The 19117-nt window shown below is 31.9% G+C and overlaps 1 protein-coding gene across 1 annotated transcript in view; it reads right to left on the bottom strand.

The window, feature by feature from the left end:
* Window positions 1-10526: 10526 nt before the first annotated feature.
* Window positions 10527-19117, bottom strand: part of LOC124536503 (BAI1-associated protein 3) — a 104761-nt gene continuing 96170 nt past the window's right edge. Inside the window, exons 20-25 of the mRNA XM_047113059.1 lie at window positions 16960-17122; window positions 15984-16209; window positions 15224-15389; window positions 13656-13815; window positions 13165-13399; window positions 10527-11282 (exon numbers count right to left, since the gene is read on the bottom strand). Coding sequence (XP_046969015.1) covers window positions 11188-11282; window positions 13165-13399; window positions 13656-13815; window positions 15224-15389; window positions 15984-16209; window positions 16960-17122 — 1045 coding nt within the window. The 3' untranslated portion in view covers window positions 10527-11187. The remainder of the gene's footprint in view (window positions 11283-13164; window positions 13400-13655; window positions 13816-15223; window positions 15390-15983; window positions 16210-16959; window positions 17123-19117) is intronic.

Raw genomic sequence — 19117 nt, forward strand, 5'->3', positions numbered from 1 at the left:
TTAGTTCTGAGCATACTATTGTATGAGATACATGTAATAATATTGTCTCTTTATACTTAGAATATAAAATAATAACTAAGACGAATAAACATTTCAGACGAATTGAAAAATGAAATAAATGTAAACTCCAATATAAAACACTTGATATATCTATAGTGTGAACAAATATCAAAATCCGATTAAATATTGTACTATTTACCTACATAGTAATTCAGTAAGTTATATTTTATACAAAAATAATAAACAATCTTTGTTTCCGCAATCAACAGGCCCAATGGTATTGTAATGACAGCGCCTTATGAAGGTTACATCAGCTACTCTCACTAAAGCTCTCAGCACTAAATTAATTAAAAATCTCCTAATAATTTATTTGAGACAGCAGTTCTATTTCAGATAGTGTTTGTATAATGAAGCTGTGTAATAAAACAATGTACACTGTGTTAAATGTTAATCCAACCATGTTTTTAAATTTTCGAACGAAGCAAATTTACAGTCGATCAAACGATTTCAGAACGGTTCAAAACGTAGCTGTTTATTAAACTGCCAGATTGTTTGTAAATGGAATTGGAAAACGTCGAAATATCTTTCGACATGTAGCGGAATATCGTTATCGCAAATGTGCATTTCTAGAAAGTAGCGATCTAGTCTTTGGAAATATGCGTATTTCATGTCAAGGATTTTTTTGCTAATGCAATACCGTAAGTAAAGATTAAGTAGGTCGTTGGGCAAAATTGTTCCTGGACCTTACAAAATTCACAGATTTTATAATTTAAAATTAAATAAATTACTTGCTTACACAGGTTAGGTTAGGTTAGGTTAGGCTACCGAAGAAAATTGTATTATTTGTCTATTTGGTGTCTAGGTTAGATAAATAAAATGTATGTGCATTTTTCATAAAAGATATTCTCAGTTAAGGCTCGGAGTTTAAAAGTTGACTCTCACTATAATCGATATCGATATCATAGTTTGAAATTTATTATCACGTCGGTCACGGGAAGATAATTATTAAAGTTATTATAAAAAGTTCTAAATCGGCTCTAGTTAGCCAGTTACTTTATGTAACAAAATTGTTTTTGTGACAACTAGATTTACATTAATGAATGTGACATAATTGTTAAACTATGGACCACTGCCACTTGTAAACGTCATGACACAATAAATACAATAGAACATATCTTTCATTCCTTTTAACAATAAATTATTTTAAAGTGCTATTACAACAAAATATCTATGTCTGATAACGAGAAATCACAAATCGTGTTGTTGAACGGGAAACCCCATAAGAAACAAATTATTCTAGCTGACGTTAATATTCCATACAAATTTTCTATAGACAGAAATAAAAATAAATTATTTTTCTGTATAAACGCTGATGAATTTTCCGAGCAAAGTTTTCAGTCTGTCGTCGTTGATTTAAATTCAGGAGTGGTCAAGATTGTGCCCAATATACGTAACGGATTTGCGAGTGCTGTCGATCAAAATACTGGAACAGTTTATCTTGGTGGTAGCGATGGAATATATCAGTATAACCATACCACCCAGGAAGTCGATAGACCAGCTGTTGTAAATGGTGTCGATGTATTCGATATGCATTTCAAGGATTATTTATATTTTGTAGAAACTACTAATCTTGATCTTTATGTGCTAAAAAATAGCAAGAAAACGATTGTTTATAACGTTGAAGAATACGGTATATATCATTTTGCGATAGATGGTGGTGATAACGCAATACTCGCAAATCCAAATGGTATTTTCTTTCTATCTAAGAGAGCTAAATCACCAGTAATGTTTGCTGATAATATTAGAAACATTCGCGGAATCACAACTGATAATAAAGGGAAACCCTATTTGATAGCCAAGAATGGAATTTATTTGATGGATCAGAGGAATATGCAACTTGTTAAAATTTTACACTTAACGGATGGTTACGGGCTAGCATTCGATAGTAATAACAACATTGTGTACAGTGATGAAAGATCAGTAATAAAACTAATTCCATGTAATTAAACAATGAAAAAAGTTAATTACTGAAAACATAAAAATAGAAAAATGATAACATTATTTTTATTAAGTAATTCCTTTTCAGAACAACGTTTAGTTATGACATAGCTTTTCATTGTTATATCTTTTATAAATATTTTACAAAGGTAAACGAGTTAATGTACAGGTAAAAGTGATAATGAGGCAACTTAAATGACAACAATAATAACAAAAACTAGAAAAAAGCTAAAACCGGAACACAACAATACAAATTATTGTAAGTAGTAAAGATTGGTAGAATATGTGATTGGGTGGAATCTAGCCAAACCTTCTTGCACATACCGCTACCATTAAAATCAAATTCAAAATATACTTTATTCAAGTAGACTTTTGCAAGCACTTTTGAACTCTTAAATCGTCATTTATAAAACTATATTACCACCAGAAGCTACCACCAGTTCAGCAGGCAGATTCTATCGATATGAACCGGCAACAAACTCAGTAGTTACTCTTTTTTAACATTTCCATCAAATGGGTGTAACTGTTTTTTGAATATTTAAAATAAGATTATATTATTTATTTATTAAAATGTTGAAAAATGCTAATGAAATGAATAAAATTAAAACGTTATTCATGTATATTATAAAATATAGCAGAAAGCTGTTTAGTATTCAAGTCAGCTGGTCGACGACGTCGCTATGAAGTGCCACGTCCTTTGGTGCGTAAAGACGTCTGACAAGCGTCAACAGATTATAAAAATCAGCTATAGTTTGCTGTCTAATATTTGCATAACATATTTTCTCTACATTGATAACCCATTAAACAAAAATAGTAGTAAAATTCCATAGATTACCAAAAAAAAAATTGCACACATAATATAGGAAACGTATTTTTGTCGTATAGAATTTAAAGCTTACTTTTTTTCTGTATAACAAACACATCAATGTTTTTATATACAAGTGAAGGGTTTTATTCTTTAGTACTAATCACCTTTTAAACTTTCGTATATTTCTATGATACATTTAATCTCCATTGTACATATACGAGTTATGTAATATTTTATAGGAATAATCCAAGAAGATTTCTAGTAGTAAAACTTAAGACTTCCGGAAACAGTCGTTTTAAGTTTAATGGGGCGTAACAAAACGATAAAGCTGGATATAGCTTGTGTAAACATATTGCGAACCTGAACACAAACCGGAGCAGTAGAGCTCTATTAATGTCTGAAAATAAAAATCGTGTTATACTCAGATTAAATTATTTTCAACAAATTTAAACTCTTATTAAAAAAAAATTTTTTTTTCCTTCCCACTGTATCTCGAATCTTGAAAAGTAAACTGGAACCAATTTTTCTTATCCCATTACCCTTAAATTTAGAAATGTTGATTTAGTTTCAATGATGATGAATTTTATGGTAATCATGACCTGATAATTGATAACCATAATAATGCATTGTCATGATGATGGAATTCCTCAACAGTAAACAATATAGTGGCAAGATTTTGGATTCGCATTTATTGTATTGTTATATTCCGTTCTTAGTGTTTTACATAGTTGCATTCTATGTCAAAAGATTCCTTCCGAGGATAAACCATAGTTACGAATTTTTGTAGAGGCATTCAATTGTGAGAGCAGAGATGGCCCAATGGTTAGAACGCGTGCATCTTAACCGATGATTGCGGATTCAAATCCAGGAAAGAACCACTATATATATGTGCTTATTTTGTGTTTATAATTCATCTCGTGCTCGTGGAGGAAAACATCGTGAGGAAACACCTGCATGTGACAAATTTCATAGAAATTCTGCCACATGTGCATTGTGCAACACCATGCATCAACCCGCATTGAAACAGCGTGGTTCCAAACCTTCTCCTCATAGGGAAAGAAGACCTTTAGCCCAACAGTGGAAATTTACAGGCTGTTGTTGTTGTTGTTGTTGTTCATTGTATTGTGATATTCCGTTCTTAGTGTTTTACATAGTTGCAGTCAATGTCAAAAGATTTCTTCCGAGGATCCTCAACGATAAACCATAGTTACGAAATTTTGTAAAGGCATGCAATTGTGAACAATTGCTATATGCTGCCATGACCTAAGTATCGGACTCTAGGTTAGCTTTTGATGAGACTGCTCCTGCCACTCGGTCAATTTGACCCTGACCAATTGCGTCAGAAAGTAAAGACACGGTAGCTGCTTGCTATCGTTAAGGACAAGCCCGGCATGTCTGGAGGCCTGTATCCAGCTTGACTCCATAGGCAAGTAGGAAGAACCATCACACGAGACAATTCCTAAATAAGTATAGTAGGTACGACACAAACTAGATGTAGCTTCGGCAAAATTCGTAAAACCGATCACATCCGAATTGAGTACGCTCTTCCAAATTTCAATAGTTATTTCTCATGTGAATATGATCTTTACACAAACGTAATAACTTGTAATATCATATGCCCTAATATATTCGTTAATTTGACACGGCAATTTACATGCACTTGCCTTCTCAGGTTGAACTGATTCGAGAATCTATAGCGACGAACAGCGTCGAATGGCGCGATATGGAGCTGTTTCTATTGGTAGGGTAAATCGGCAGTAATCGATTTTATTTTCATTTCATTGCATTTTCCGATGCTACATCTAATTTGTGTCGTACTATTCCTAGCAATGCAGACAAGAAATTTCGAATACGTATTACATTTTAAAAGCCCCATATGTAACTACTACCATGACATGGCTATTGTTCTCGGGCTCCTGATGAGGATACTGATTAACGGCTCATAAATGAAAATTTCGTTATTAAAAATAAAGTCATAGTTAACTGTTAGAGATTATCAAAAAACGTAACAAATAAAACCCGTTTTTTGCGAATACATTTTCTGCAATTGATTGTTATTCCTTATTCAGACAAATATATTACGTATTAATGGTATTTTAAACTATAATATTCGAATGCAAAAAATATAATTTGCACTAAGATGAGATATAATCCCTTATCAAAGCCGTGCAACAAAGCTATTATACTAAACATTGAAAGTAAAATTTATTCCGGGAGATGGATTTCTGTGAAATCAGTTTTGGAAGAAAGTAGCTTACAAACGTCAATTGTTGAAGCTTTGTAAGCTATTTTATTAGGATTTATTTTCGCTAAAAGTTGTATTTTACAATATCTTAATGTTAATTTTGAAGTAATTTAATTTGATTCGCAATTAAATTACACGTTTTTTTTTTTGTAAACAATATCGAATGTTGATGTCGTTAAATAAAACGTTCAAGTCTTCTATTAAATGCGAATACTTCATAAAAGTTTGCGAGAATTCGATACGTTATTGATGCAAGAAGTATTTGAGTATGGATAAAATTAATTTGAATATTATGTTTCTATCATTGCAATTATTGGTGTAGAGAAATTTGGTTGTGTATTATTTTAAAATAAAGTAAGGTATATAGAAGCTTATTTGTGCGAGTCGTAGCTGTAAACCCGAGCTCAGAATAGTGGCTCAGTATAATGTAACTTATTCTAAACATACAAAGTATATGGCGATCTTCTAATTTATCTCACATTTTGATAGGCGGAAGTATTTGCGTCCCTCATAGGCAACTGCTTCCGTCCATTATAATATTAGCAGCCAGTTTGGACATAGTAAACACCTTTGACCGCGTGTGCCACAAAGAGCTCCTTCCATAGCTATGAAAGGAAGGAAGCTTCCTTCCTCATGCAACTGAGTCACAAGATTTTTGACAGATCAAACTTGGTCGTCAACGGTTAGAGCATGTATCTAGCTATCACCTCCTGTATTTATGAACCAATACGAGTAAAGAAGCTTGAAGAAAATACCTACTCATTTCTTAAATTCCGGTAAATCGCCAGCAGAAAAATTCAAGATAAGCCATAAAAAAAAATTTAGGACTATTTTGTAAATTTCTCGTACGTTTTAATCAGTATAATTTGATCTATTTAAAAATTATTCAAGTAACTGTTTTACCGAAAAATTTAAATAAACTTACTGGACTAAACGTTACCTGTCTCAAATCATTAAAATCTTTCAAACGATGTATCTTCATGTGGATTGTCAAAGAAGTAGGGATTTTGAAATATCTAATTGCTTTTATGTAATAATATTATTTTAAAGAGGTTTTATTAGAAACTATTAATTACTAAAGTAACTGCTAGTACTAGTATACAACTGAGACAAGCTACTTTCACTGAAGGTTATGGGTATTCTTTTGGCTGGAAGCTATGTTTAAAGGTTCAACTATATTTTTGTTATTGCAATAACTATTTACATGTAAGCAATTGAAAAAGAAAGTCACTAAAGTTGCTTAAGTCTTACACACTCGACCTAGACTATATGCCGGAAAAGAAGACTTAAACTTTGAAGTTTCATTACAATTCCTGCCTGAAGACCTTCTTCTATATAATCTCTTGTAAAATGAAAATTTTACAAGAGAAAGACTTGTTGAGTTTGTATTGTGTTACGAGAGTAAGCCTTAGCCTTCAATCCGGTGTTATGAAATTTGATTCAATATCATAATGTATATCACATTACTATTCCATATTATAAATATATCAGAGGTTATTGAATTTATTTTATTATATACAACTATTATTGTAATTAATTTATCAATATGGCATAGCATTTAATACTGGCATGTAACACTATTTCTTATTTTAAATATGGTTGAGCTGTTATTAGAAAACAATTGGCCGATGGCGGGGGATTCTAACAAAAGATTGAGAGATTGAAGCATCATTGTAAAACGATAATATTATTTTGACCGTCTCGAACTACTGAAATTACAATTGATTATTGTATTACGGTTTTTACGTTTACAAAATGAATGATAAACCTTTAAAGCTGCCATTCTTCATGCTGGCAATCTCATAAGAGATAACGTTTCACGTTAGAATACATCCTGTCTACTTTGTGGTTATTCGGGGCCTAAATCTCAGACAAGTAGAGTAGATAGGTTCCACCAACACACTTCATTAGTGATTTAGTTTACCACAAAGCCTTCGCTTCATGTGCAATTTAGATTGAAACTCACGAGCTCTGAAAATGCTGAGAAATTTCATTCACGTTAACGAAAATTGATTGTTTTTTTATATGCTTTTTATATTGTCATAAAAGATTATCCTTACAAAGTGTAATTTAACAAATTCATTCAATAACTTATTTTACTATGTATTTACTATTAATATATACTCATATATTTTATGGATATTCGTAGAATAAACTACGTACTAATTAGTTAGTCTCAGCAATTAATATTACATAAATATCTTTAGCTTTGTACGTTTTCCGCTTAGTGTTAAAGTATAATTAATATTCAACGTTTTGTTCAAACGTAGAAACTAAATTCAAATTTATATTAGAACTTTGCTAATGAGCATCATTCAAAACAAAAGCAACATATTCAGTTGCATAATATTCATAGAAACAATACTGCAGGATTGTATGGGAGCATTGTTTCTCAAAATAATACTCTTTATTGAAAATTATGGTCGAATGAAACAACACACGTGTATCTTATATAAAGATCTCGGTATTAAGCCGAACAAGCAGGATTGATGATGATGTACCTTCATTTTGTGGTGAGGTATTCCAAATGTTTCTGAAGAAGTTTGAATATAGTATTTTAAAAAAAAAACAAAACACATTCCTTCAGTGCGCGCACATTGGTCAAGTTGTGACGTTTTAATTTTACGCTTATAAACTTACTTAAAATTTATCAAAATTCCGATTATTAATATGAAGTAAATTAATTTATATTAAAAGTAAACAAAATTTGTCAAATATTCCTTGTAATTTTATGTTACATAAAGGATACGACGCTTCTCGCTCTAGGGATATAGAAAAGAAATAACAAATTCACATTTATATGTATTTTATTGTTCGTTTATTAATTGGCCACAGCAAAACAAAGAATAGTCTTTAATCTATAGAATTAAAAGCTAGGAACATGTACGTAACGATTGCATTATACATCAATCTCTTTGAACAAATAATACAGACACATCATTGAAATACTACGGCACGGCTCTAAAGGGACACTCTTTAATTTACTATTAATATGACTGACATATCGCATGCAGGAACACCCTCTAAACAAACACCGATCTATATTCCACATGTAGATTTGAGTATTGTTTGCGTTTTCAGAGAACTAGGTCAAAATGTACAATTATTATCCTATCTAAACAAAGAAACACTTGCAACTATTAAAAGGAGATAAAACTTGTAAATAATTGAAAAATTTCTTGCGAAAATAATGATATATTATTATTAGTTATATTCAGATTTTTAGGACTCCATGTTTGATATATAATTCTGTTCTGTAAAGCAGTAGATATTATAAAATGTAAGCAGTATAAAAATTAAATTGCAATTCTTTCAAAAATATATATACTTTAAATGCATGTATAAGACTTTATATTTGTATAGCCTAATTCAAGTAATTGACGTTTGGAATGGTCTTGTTCTAATTTTGACAGGTATTTTTCTGATTGAGAAATATATAAAGAGAGCTGAGCGATACGTATAGATTTCTGTAGGATATGATTTCGGTTTTCACAGTTACACGGAAAAAGCCAGTATAATACTTCTACATTTAAAATCTATTAAAATGTATTGCAGAAAAATTCACACGAGTATCAAAAAGCTAAACTTGTTGCGTTTCTTACGCATTACAGTAAAGATAAAATACTTTTCAAATCTTGGATTCCATTCTATATGTAAATATATATACGTTTTATAATACATTTTTTAAATCTTTAAATTAGTCCTCATTCATAAAAAATATAAGATAAATATTAAAAGATTATATACTTATTTATTCTGAGGTTTATTTCAAAGATATGTAAGGATCTCAAATCCGTGTTATTTTAAATGTTACTATAAAAATAATAACTAATTTATTTTGATGCATAATTTTAAACGAATAGTATAAATTAGTTCTTTTCAATAAATATTTGTGCTGAATGAGGCCTAGTGTCATAATTTTGCTGTAAAATATGTTTAGGTTTCATTAAAAATTTCAATAAACTTAGATCATATTTAAAACGTTTTCACAGTTCGAGTCGGTTCATCTTATGCTTCCTTTGAACGTAGTACGTTTTTATTTTTAAAAAAGACAAATTCAATATGAAAGTATGCCCTGTTCTTCACACAAATCCAAGCCATCTTAAATTTAATACACATTTATATAATATGATATAATTTTATAAATATTTCTTCGCTACATAATAAACATCAATACATCTATAATAATAAACTTGTATACACATTGATCTCTTTCACGTACATTTATAAAATTTTTAAATTTTCATAATAATATAATATTAATTAAAACTAACGATGAAAATCAGTCGTTACAGACAAGGTATATGATACACATATGATAAGTGTTGGTGAGGAGAAAGCTCGTTTTAAAGCTTTGATGTTACGGCACGAAGGTTTTTTGTATCTAGGGTTGCCAGGTAGGAATATAATAAAAAAATAAATAAGGTTATCTATATTGAAGAAAAAAAACTCTCAATTAAAATCGGATACGTATCTGCATCTTAAAATGCAATCAGAATAATACGTTCAGCTTTTTAAAAAAACTCATGATAATCTTATTTTTCTCATAAATAACAAAATAATTTATAAGCTTAATAATAATACGAGATCAAAATTAACGAGTAGAGTTCGTTAGTGTTACGATTTCATTTGCTTTATGTAATAGTATTAGGTTTGATCAAATTAAATATTGGTTTAACATTTAGAGTAGAAAGTATTTTTAGTCCATAGTTCATTTTATTATTTTAAAGCCTTCGATAAATCAATACCTACCGACAGAATATAGTTCATAATGCGATGTTCAGTTGAATGCGTAGGTTCACACGTGGGTGTACGTTTACTAATTGCCTCGTGACTTTACGAAGCGTTTTTAGTTAAATATTAATGTATATTCAATTATTCATGTTATGCTGAACTACGATCTGTATATAACTATGAAAAAAAAAATTAAGACTACCTGGCAATCCTAAATGCATTATTTAGAGAAAATGTTGCCTATTCATACATTTAGATACAATTATAACGATGATAACACTCCAGGGTCTCATAGTAAATTGATAACAAATTCATACAATACCTTAATAGTAGAGGCCTCAGGCCAGCGGTGCAGTATAACGAGCTGATATTAACCGTGCATTATAAAACAAATTGTTACTTTAACTGAAAGTTAAGGCTGCTTACACATAGCGTCCTGTAGTAACAAACGTAGTACGGTACCAATTTTCTAATAATCTTTTGTATTTACATACGCACTTTCATATAGGCGATAAATTCGGATACCGCATTAGCGCCAGTTGCGCAGTGATAGTCACAAATGTTCGAGTTCAATACAGCCGCTGAGAGAGCATTATTGACAGGTCTGTAATTAAATGGACGATGTCAATTGCACGAGACAAAGAATTTACAAATAAAAAAACTACTGTCGTGCATTTCACCCGTAGGTCAATGTTTTGTAGTTACAGATTTTAATTAAAAATAAATATTTTTAACAATCCCTACTGCTTTGATGTTACAAGTATGTTTTGTTTTTGTATCTTTAGTTACCAACTGATAAGCATCACGGAAACAATTTCTCAGCGGCTAGACTTAAATCCATTATTTACAATTGCAGTGAATCGCCTTGTCATGACTGCGCCGCTTTAATACATCGTGTGGAAGCAGCCTTAAGCTGTATTTCATAAAATAATTACACAGATTAGCATTTTAAAGAACGCGATCAGATAAACGGTCCTGCAGAAATAGAAGCTATACACGGTAATAGATACAAAATAATATTCAACAACAAGTCTTAAAGTATTTGGTCGGGAATTTCTACTAGAGTCTAACAACTAGGGACATAAGCTCCAAGTGCATCTACACGTAGTAAAAGACAATCTGACAGATTACGCAATATTCTCTCGTGATTAGAAGAGCAGCACAGTCTTTGTAGTATAATTATCATTAATACTGATGTCGACGCATCTTAACAAACATTTTTTTAAAAATATTAATAATCCGAATAATTTTGTATAAACTAAATATTTTGATTTTAAATATACATATCGAAATCTTTTAAAAAGTATATAATTTATATATTGTCGATATTTAAAATGGACGTGTGCTTAGAAGTAAAGAAACATCGGAACGTAAATGAAGTCACAAATAAGGCATTTATAATTTACTGTTCAGCAAAACGTAATTTTTGTTTCTTAACGAAATCAAGCGCCAGTTTGTCCGTCGTTCGCGATTCCAAGATCTGTAGGATGGGGTGACCTGCAAGTAAATGGGTTTATTTCATTATCTGATATGCAATGCAATGCTATTCAATACTAACTGAATAAATATTTTTATAATTACATCTTAAAATTATTACGCTTTGTGATCAGATCAAAACTATAGACATAAATTGGATTGAGCGTTTCTATCCTAGCTGGATGTAAATGCAAGCAGATTAGTGGGAGAGAGATAAATAGATAGTGCTCAGTCATAGATCGTCGGTAGTTCACTTCATATGCTTTCATCTGTAGCTGCTCTTTTCTCATTACAAATTAGGTATTAATAGTATTATTTCTTTATCTCTTTCTAGATATTGTTGAATTTGATTAGATAATTACGAATTTGTAATGGCGAAGGAAAAACGTGGTGGACGAGAATATGGCACGTGTATCCACCAACCCGAAATTGAGCTGCGTAGTGGAGTAAGTTCTAAACCTTCTCCTCAAAATGGAGAGAACTATCCGGCTGCTACTATGTCTATATTATTGTTGTACAAGAAATGATTTCATAACGAGACTATTATTCTCAAATATAATTATATTTGTCAAACTAGTTAAATGTATCTATTTATAAATAATAATAAATGAAAGTTTTCTCGACAGTGTTAATGTTAGAAAATATCCATCCCAACATTAACCTAATTAAAGTAAAATAAGAAAACGAATGAAGTAACAAAAACACCTCGTAATTGTTAATAAATAGATTGTTTTTATAATCTAATTTAAATCAATAATGGTAGTTAGTTTCGCTTTTTCATCCTACACAAGTTCTCTCTCAGTCCATCGCACTAAAAGCTTTCTTCTACAAACTTTCATAAATGTCGAGTTATAGGACTCAAGTAGAAGAGTTCGCTTACGTTACTTAGAAAAGTTATGTAACTATTGGCGTCCTTTTAAATGCCACTGAACACTTTCTATTTAGACGATATATTGATAAAACATTTATGTACAAGTCTTTCCATCGAGTTACTAGCTATCCATTAAAAAGTTTTCTTGTTAAATCGTTTACATTTCTTACTTTATAAAGGAATATATTTTCACAAAGGCAAACAAACGAGGAAAAATATATCATTTTATTATTTGAACTGTAAACTGTTTACATATATCAAAGTATTTGAATTAGTTAGTATATGTTAATTATTCATTTTATATGTACCAATTTAATCTTATCTTTTGCTACAATAAAACAATTATTTCGTATTGGGGCATTTTTAGTATCCATTATTAAGTCGTATACGTTACCCGGTTAGGTCGAATATCGAATGCCTAATCTTGAAAGAACCGTTTTGCTAAATAATTACAACGGATAGTTTTAATATACTGTACTTTTATTGACACTTTTAGGGAAATGGAACGAGTAGAACTCGTGTTTAATATACGGCGTTTCGTCTTTTAGATACAATTTGGCGCAAACCGAATATCGCTAGTATATTTGTTGCGTGTAGCCAGACCATTAATCTTGCTTCTTTATTATTTCATTGAATACGATATCAATAGTTTATATCAAAATATTTGTGACAATCGTCATTTTATCGTGTCCATCTAGATTTACATTTGTAGGTTAGTTGAAACACATCACTGTTGCTGATTTCACTTAGGGGGCTGAATTAATTATTAGCGAATTAGCCAATGAAATATGTGTTTACTGTATACAGAGTCTCGGATATTAAGAAAAACTGACACAACTGAAGAAAGACTATTGGCTCATGCAATTATTGATATGATATTATTTAATTTCACTATGCTTCTATTAAATGTTTCCAATTAAGTATTTGGTAACTGCTTCAAGTATCTTAGTAAATTAAATGAACGACCAATATAGTGGTTGAATAAATAATATCCGAATACATGAGTGTACGATGGTGGACAAAGTTACTCACATCGGTCGTGTAGCTGCATGAGCGGTAACTCGATGGGACGCAGCGGGTCCGGAGGCGCGTGGCAGTTGACTCCGGGTACGCGCGACAGCGAAACAAACGCCTCGCCCGCGAAGTCGTCCGCTGTGAGCACGTCGCGGTCCCACACAGACAGCGCCAGCGTCGCTTGTGGCGACTTGCACGCTTCCAGCGACACTCCAAACTCGAAGCACTCGTCCCACACCGGGTTTAGGGTTTTCTATATCGTAATGATAGGTACTCGGTCAAGCCAGATTGGATTTGTTAGCCAAGCCAAGTCTTTAATACCGAAATGGTGGAAGAAAAATTGATAGCTTTTTTTGTAATTAATAATTTATTTTTATTCTAAATTCATTAGCAAATATTAAAAATAGGGCTGAAATATTATTTAGAATTGCAGTTTGTCAACCGACATAAAAATACAAGTGGTAGAATAAAGGATTTGTATTTTTTAAATGAAGTGTGAATAGAAATACCTTCTGCACGTTTGTGCTCTGTTCAGGAGTTTTCCGGAAAAGTCGCTTCGGGAGCAGCTCTAGCACAACGAAGGGGTCACTCAAGCCATTCGGATCCAGCGGGATCACGTCCCGCGCAGACAACACCTCCACACATAGCGAATCGTGGTTGTAGTACACCCTGACAAAAATAGAAATTTTGTACCCAAGCCGTAATCCTAAATCAATATCGTTGCAGATTTTGAGGGCTCATTCGTCTAGTTTTTGATGACTAATATTATAAATATTTTTTTACGTTTTTAATAATAAAATGAGTGGAATGATAAAATTCTACTTCGAAATAAAAGTGTCGCATCACCGGGGATTTCTAAAAAGCATTAACGTGGAATGGTATTCGAAATAGAAAAGAATACTCAACGGATTCGGAAAAAAAAGTTGCTCGGAAAGGAATATTTACTCTTGACATAAAGTAATAAAAGCTAAAGTGTATTTCAAGCTTAAAAAACTCCAACAATATTGCGTATCCCATCCCAAGAACCATATGTTTTATACGTTGGCGAAAAAATATTACACAGATCAAAATGTATTTAAACGGATACTTTTATTTTTCTTTACATTATCATTAGACCAACTTCAGAATACCTTATTCAAAACAATATTTGTCTACCATAAAAGAATTATATTATATTATTGACAGTTGCACTATGAAAATTACGTAAGAGATGTTGCAAATCAATTAATTATATGAATTGGTTAAAATAAATAAAAGCTTGTAAAAATGTACTCGATAATAACAGATTTGTTTTTGTTTCTCGTGCTAATATTGTTTCATATTGTGTAATCTCCATTTCAAGTTCTAATTTTATTACAGTTTCCGAAGCGCTTTGATCTTGAATAGTAGCTTAGTAGTTGAGTTTGTTTAACTTTACATAGATAAATACTTCCATTGCATGCCTTAATTTTCTTGACAAGTAATTATATCATATATGATCTATCTAAAAATATTTTATATTTTATTCATCATGTATTTATTTCCTTTGTATATTTATTTAGTATAGTATGCATGAGGCACGTGTGGCTAGTATGTATCTAATAATTATGTACGTTATTATAAATAAAATTGAGTTTCGTACAAAAAACCACGAAGAGGTGAAATATTAGGATCTCGAGTAAAAAAAAAAAACACATTAGCCTCATTTCCCGTTTAGTGTCTTTAACGATTTGGTGCGTCGTAATGAAGTAATATTACTTTACTTGTAAGTACTTCGTTTTATTACACGATCCTCATGACCTATTATTTATCAAAACATCAATACTCTAGTTCTCATAAAAAGAGATGAGGGTTTTGAAGCATGGAAGTGTAATATTCGAATTTGGAATTACTTCTACTACGGATTCATTGATGAAAAAATACAATATCTATGAATATCCAGCTATTTGAACTTGGCTATTCACACTTCAAGATCAATAAGACATATACGGAGGTGGTTCTTTTATCATAATCCGTATCATCTATTTTTTAGTAAGATAAACTGTAATAGTACGACTTACATTAGATTTGAGAGGCGATACCGTAAAAGTATTGTTACCTGATCAGAATGGAGCCATAGGGTGAGGGCAGTGGCGTGCGCATCTGTTCTTGCAGCCGGTCCGCCAACCACAACTCGAGCAGTTCCTCGCTTGGCGCCTGGTGGTACTGCATGCGCTGCTCTAAGCGCGCCCACTCCGGGCTCTGTACCTCTGACATTGGTAGCCCTGTGTATCATCGATTTGTGATTATACTTTGGTTTCTTATAAGCTGGCATCTCTATATTTTCTTCTAGATTATTTGAGTGCTAGATTTATAAAGACAATTATACTTTATTTTTCCTTTAAAATATTCAACTTGGTGGTAGGGCTTTGTGCAAGCCCGTCTGGGTTGGTACCACCCACTCATCAGTTATTCTACCGCCAAATAACAGTATTGTTGTGTTCCGGTCTGAAGGGTGAGTGAGCCAGTGTAACTACAGGCACAAGGGACATAACATCTTAGTTCCCAAGGTTGGTGGCACATTGACGATCTAAGGAATAGTTAATATTTCTTACAGCGTCATTGTCTATGGGCGATGGTGACCACTTACCATCAGGTGGCCCATTTGCTCGTCCGCCAACCTATACCATAAAAAAAATCATAAATTTAAGATTCATACAAAATGTTTTTTAACGATTTTATCATAAAACCGTAGTTTATTAAAAATGAAAGAGTGCGTACTACTAATAAACTCATCCCATCATTAATATATACGACATTAAAACAGGATTATTTCCATTTTCATTAATACTAATATTAATTAACAGTTTTGCTCGTACCCTTTCCTTCCGCATGGAAAAATTCCGCCAATAGGTCCAGAGCTTCCCTTAGTCTGTGGTGGTATACTCTTGGCTTCTCCGCTCCACCGGCGTCAGCCTGGGCAGATACTTCCTTCAGCACCGCGCTCCAACAACCGGCTAAAGCTCGGAGAAACGCTCTCGGGAGTAGCCATGTATTCAATGATGATAAATGTTGATCCAAAAACTCCAGCAGTGGAGTTATTGCCTAAGTAAAAAAATAAATGTTCCATGTATATGGTGCTAAATTCTAAGCTCAGGCCATTGATTAAGACTGAATTTTGGATGTTCGCAGAGTTTAGACTTCTTTAGCAGCGAAAAGTAAGGCGAATTGCTGTCTCATAGAAATACGGGTGTTGTTAGAAAGAATTGCATCTGATGCGACTATGTATTTGAATACACACTATATTACTATGTACTATATCATCATGTGTAGTTGGCTATGTATTGTTGAGATTGTCCGAAATTGGTGAGGAAGATATCATCGTTATTTATAAAATAGTAAGAGTCTCTAAAGTTGTAGTGAAGTTGAGATGAAATATATCGCTGCCATTTTATACGGGTACAACTTTTAGATTGTCTCGCAATATCGTTCACAATACAAGTGTAGCCCATGAGACAAGCGAAACTAATAAAATTTTCTAAAACAGCATATCGAACTACATCCTTTTATCCATTCATCCATCATACCATCCATTATTTATCAGCTTTTGAAAGTTATACTATTATAACTTTAAAAAAAACATATGATTGATGGATAATACTATATCCAGGTAATTTGAAATAATATTTATTTTGTCATTATCATAATATGACTACTAAGGTGATTAATATGTGGAAATTATATAAGTTTGGGTAAAATTATAGGGTATTAGCAAAAATCCTTCTCCACACATCCTTAATGATATCTTCTGCAATAAAAGTTGGTATAGATTATTGATAGATTTGGTTGGCATACCTGCGGCGTAGGTAATGTGTCAGGCGACCAGGCGAGATGGAACACCGCTTTACGCAGTGGTGGCCGAGCCCGTGCTGAGAGCGGCGCCGCGGCGCGCGCTGAGCGGGACTCCAGCGTCCCGAGAGCCCCGCGGACTAGCTGGCGAGCGTTCTCGTCGTTGGCACTGATGACACGTTATTGATCTTAATACTCTTTTTACATAGGAATATTATGCTATGAAATATATAAATATAATTGAAAAAAATGTAGGAAATCTAATTATTAGTATCTTATGTTGGTAAAATTTCCTCGGTTTTACTATTGAGTGTTTTTTTTTGTACGATAGATTATGATATTGATATATTTAAAATTGATATATTTGCTTATTTGAATACCTAGTTGAATTTACCTTGTTATATATTTAAGTTTCTTTCAGAAAATCTTTGATTTTTATTAATAAATATTTAAGCCTATTTATATTAAGAGAATGTTACTGAGCCGGATGAAACATGTAAGAGCTGATAATGTAACATCTATAGACGATTATGAATCGTTAGTACTCTCGACGAGTTTAAATTTCAATACACGCAGGAACGGTGTTTTGTGCGATAGCGAATGGATAGTTAAGTTTATACTAATATGATATAAAAAAATATTTGGTCGTATTTATCAACGACTAAATTGTAAATGTACTAACATATTAATATTTTCTTCAAAATTCATATAATTGGAGTAAAGACGTTATAAAACGGCTTATTCAAAAAGCTAAAGCAAACCTCAGCACGTTTCACATGCACGTACGTAAGCTTTGCATGTCCGAAATAGGTGTACGTAACGTTTACGTAACCAGTAAACAAGAGCAACTACGCCTTTCACAATCAATATTAAATAAATTAATCTGATTATTAAGTACTTGATACTAAACAGCTGCTTCTAAATAAACAACTGATATTGAATTTAAATATCGAATTAAAAATAATTTAACTCCCTTTTTAAGTGTGTTGTAATTCTTTATTAGAGCTGGCGTAGTTATTTAAATAATTTATTGCGCAACACATTTATTTTTTTTAATTTATTTATTGTAAAAAGTTACACCATCGACTTATCACTAAACACTAAAAAAAAAAAATATTAATATGGGTAACATTCGAGGTGATACATCTTTATAGATGTAAATAACATTGACGTTCAAAATAAGAGAAAAATATTTGACAATTGGTGCGCAAAGGCGGTTTTATCGCTTACACCGATGTCTCACAGACAACCTTTGGTGATAGAAGGTTAGATGGAAAACAAGTCAGTGCAGAAATAGATAGACAGAGAAGAGATAAAAACAATATAAAAATATTTATACTACAGTATAAAAAACTACACATAACAACAGCCCCATGATATTCACATAAAAAAATTATATCTATCAATAAATATACATAATTATAAGTACATATAATTTATAATTGCATACATTATTTAAGCGTTATTAAGAGCCGAGATGGCCCAGTGGTAAGAACGCCTGCAACTTAACCGACGATTTCGGGTTCAAACCCAGGCATGCACAACTATATATATGTGCTTAATTTGTGTTTATAATTCATCTTGTGCTCTGCGGTGAAGGGCAACATCGTGAAAAAACCTGCATGTGTCTAATTTCATCGAAATTCTGCCACATGTGCATTCCACTAATTCGCATTGGAACAGCGTAGTGAAATATGTTCCAAACCCTCTCCTTAATGGGAGAGGCCTTAGCCCAGCAGTGGGAAATTTACAGGCTGTTACTTTACTTTTTATTACATTATATAGATATGGATAGATAAAAGTTTTAAATTCTTGTTTTTGTTTAATTCGTTGAAAACATTGTTATTTTATTATGTAGTTCAAAGGTTGACTTTTGATCTGATGGAATGATAATTTGGAGTAAAAAGCGTCATTTATTGTAATCAGGGCTTAAATCGTCCAGGTAATAATCATGCGTATCTCTTATACAAGTATTTGATAAGGGTTTGATAAAGTATGAAGGTTTTAAAATTGTCCTACATATTTTTATTGTAGTATTTTTTTTATACAATAGTTTAATGCTGTAAGGTTTAGCTGGGACGAATGTATAAGTTAAAAAAGCAATTTAAAGAAAGGGATTTTTCTTTTATCATAACCGCTATTGTGATAACTCTATATAAAGAAT

The sequence above is a fragment of the Vanessa cardui genome, chromosome 16 (assembly GCF_905220365.1).
Source record: "Vanessa cardui chromosome 16, ilVanCard2.1, whole genome shotgun sequence".
Lineage (NCBI taxonomy): Eukaryota > Metazoa > Arthropoda > Insecta > Lepidoptera > Nymphalidae > Vanessa > Vanessa cardui.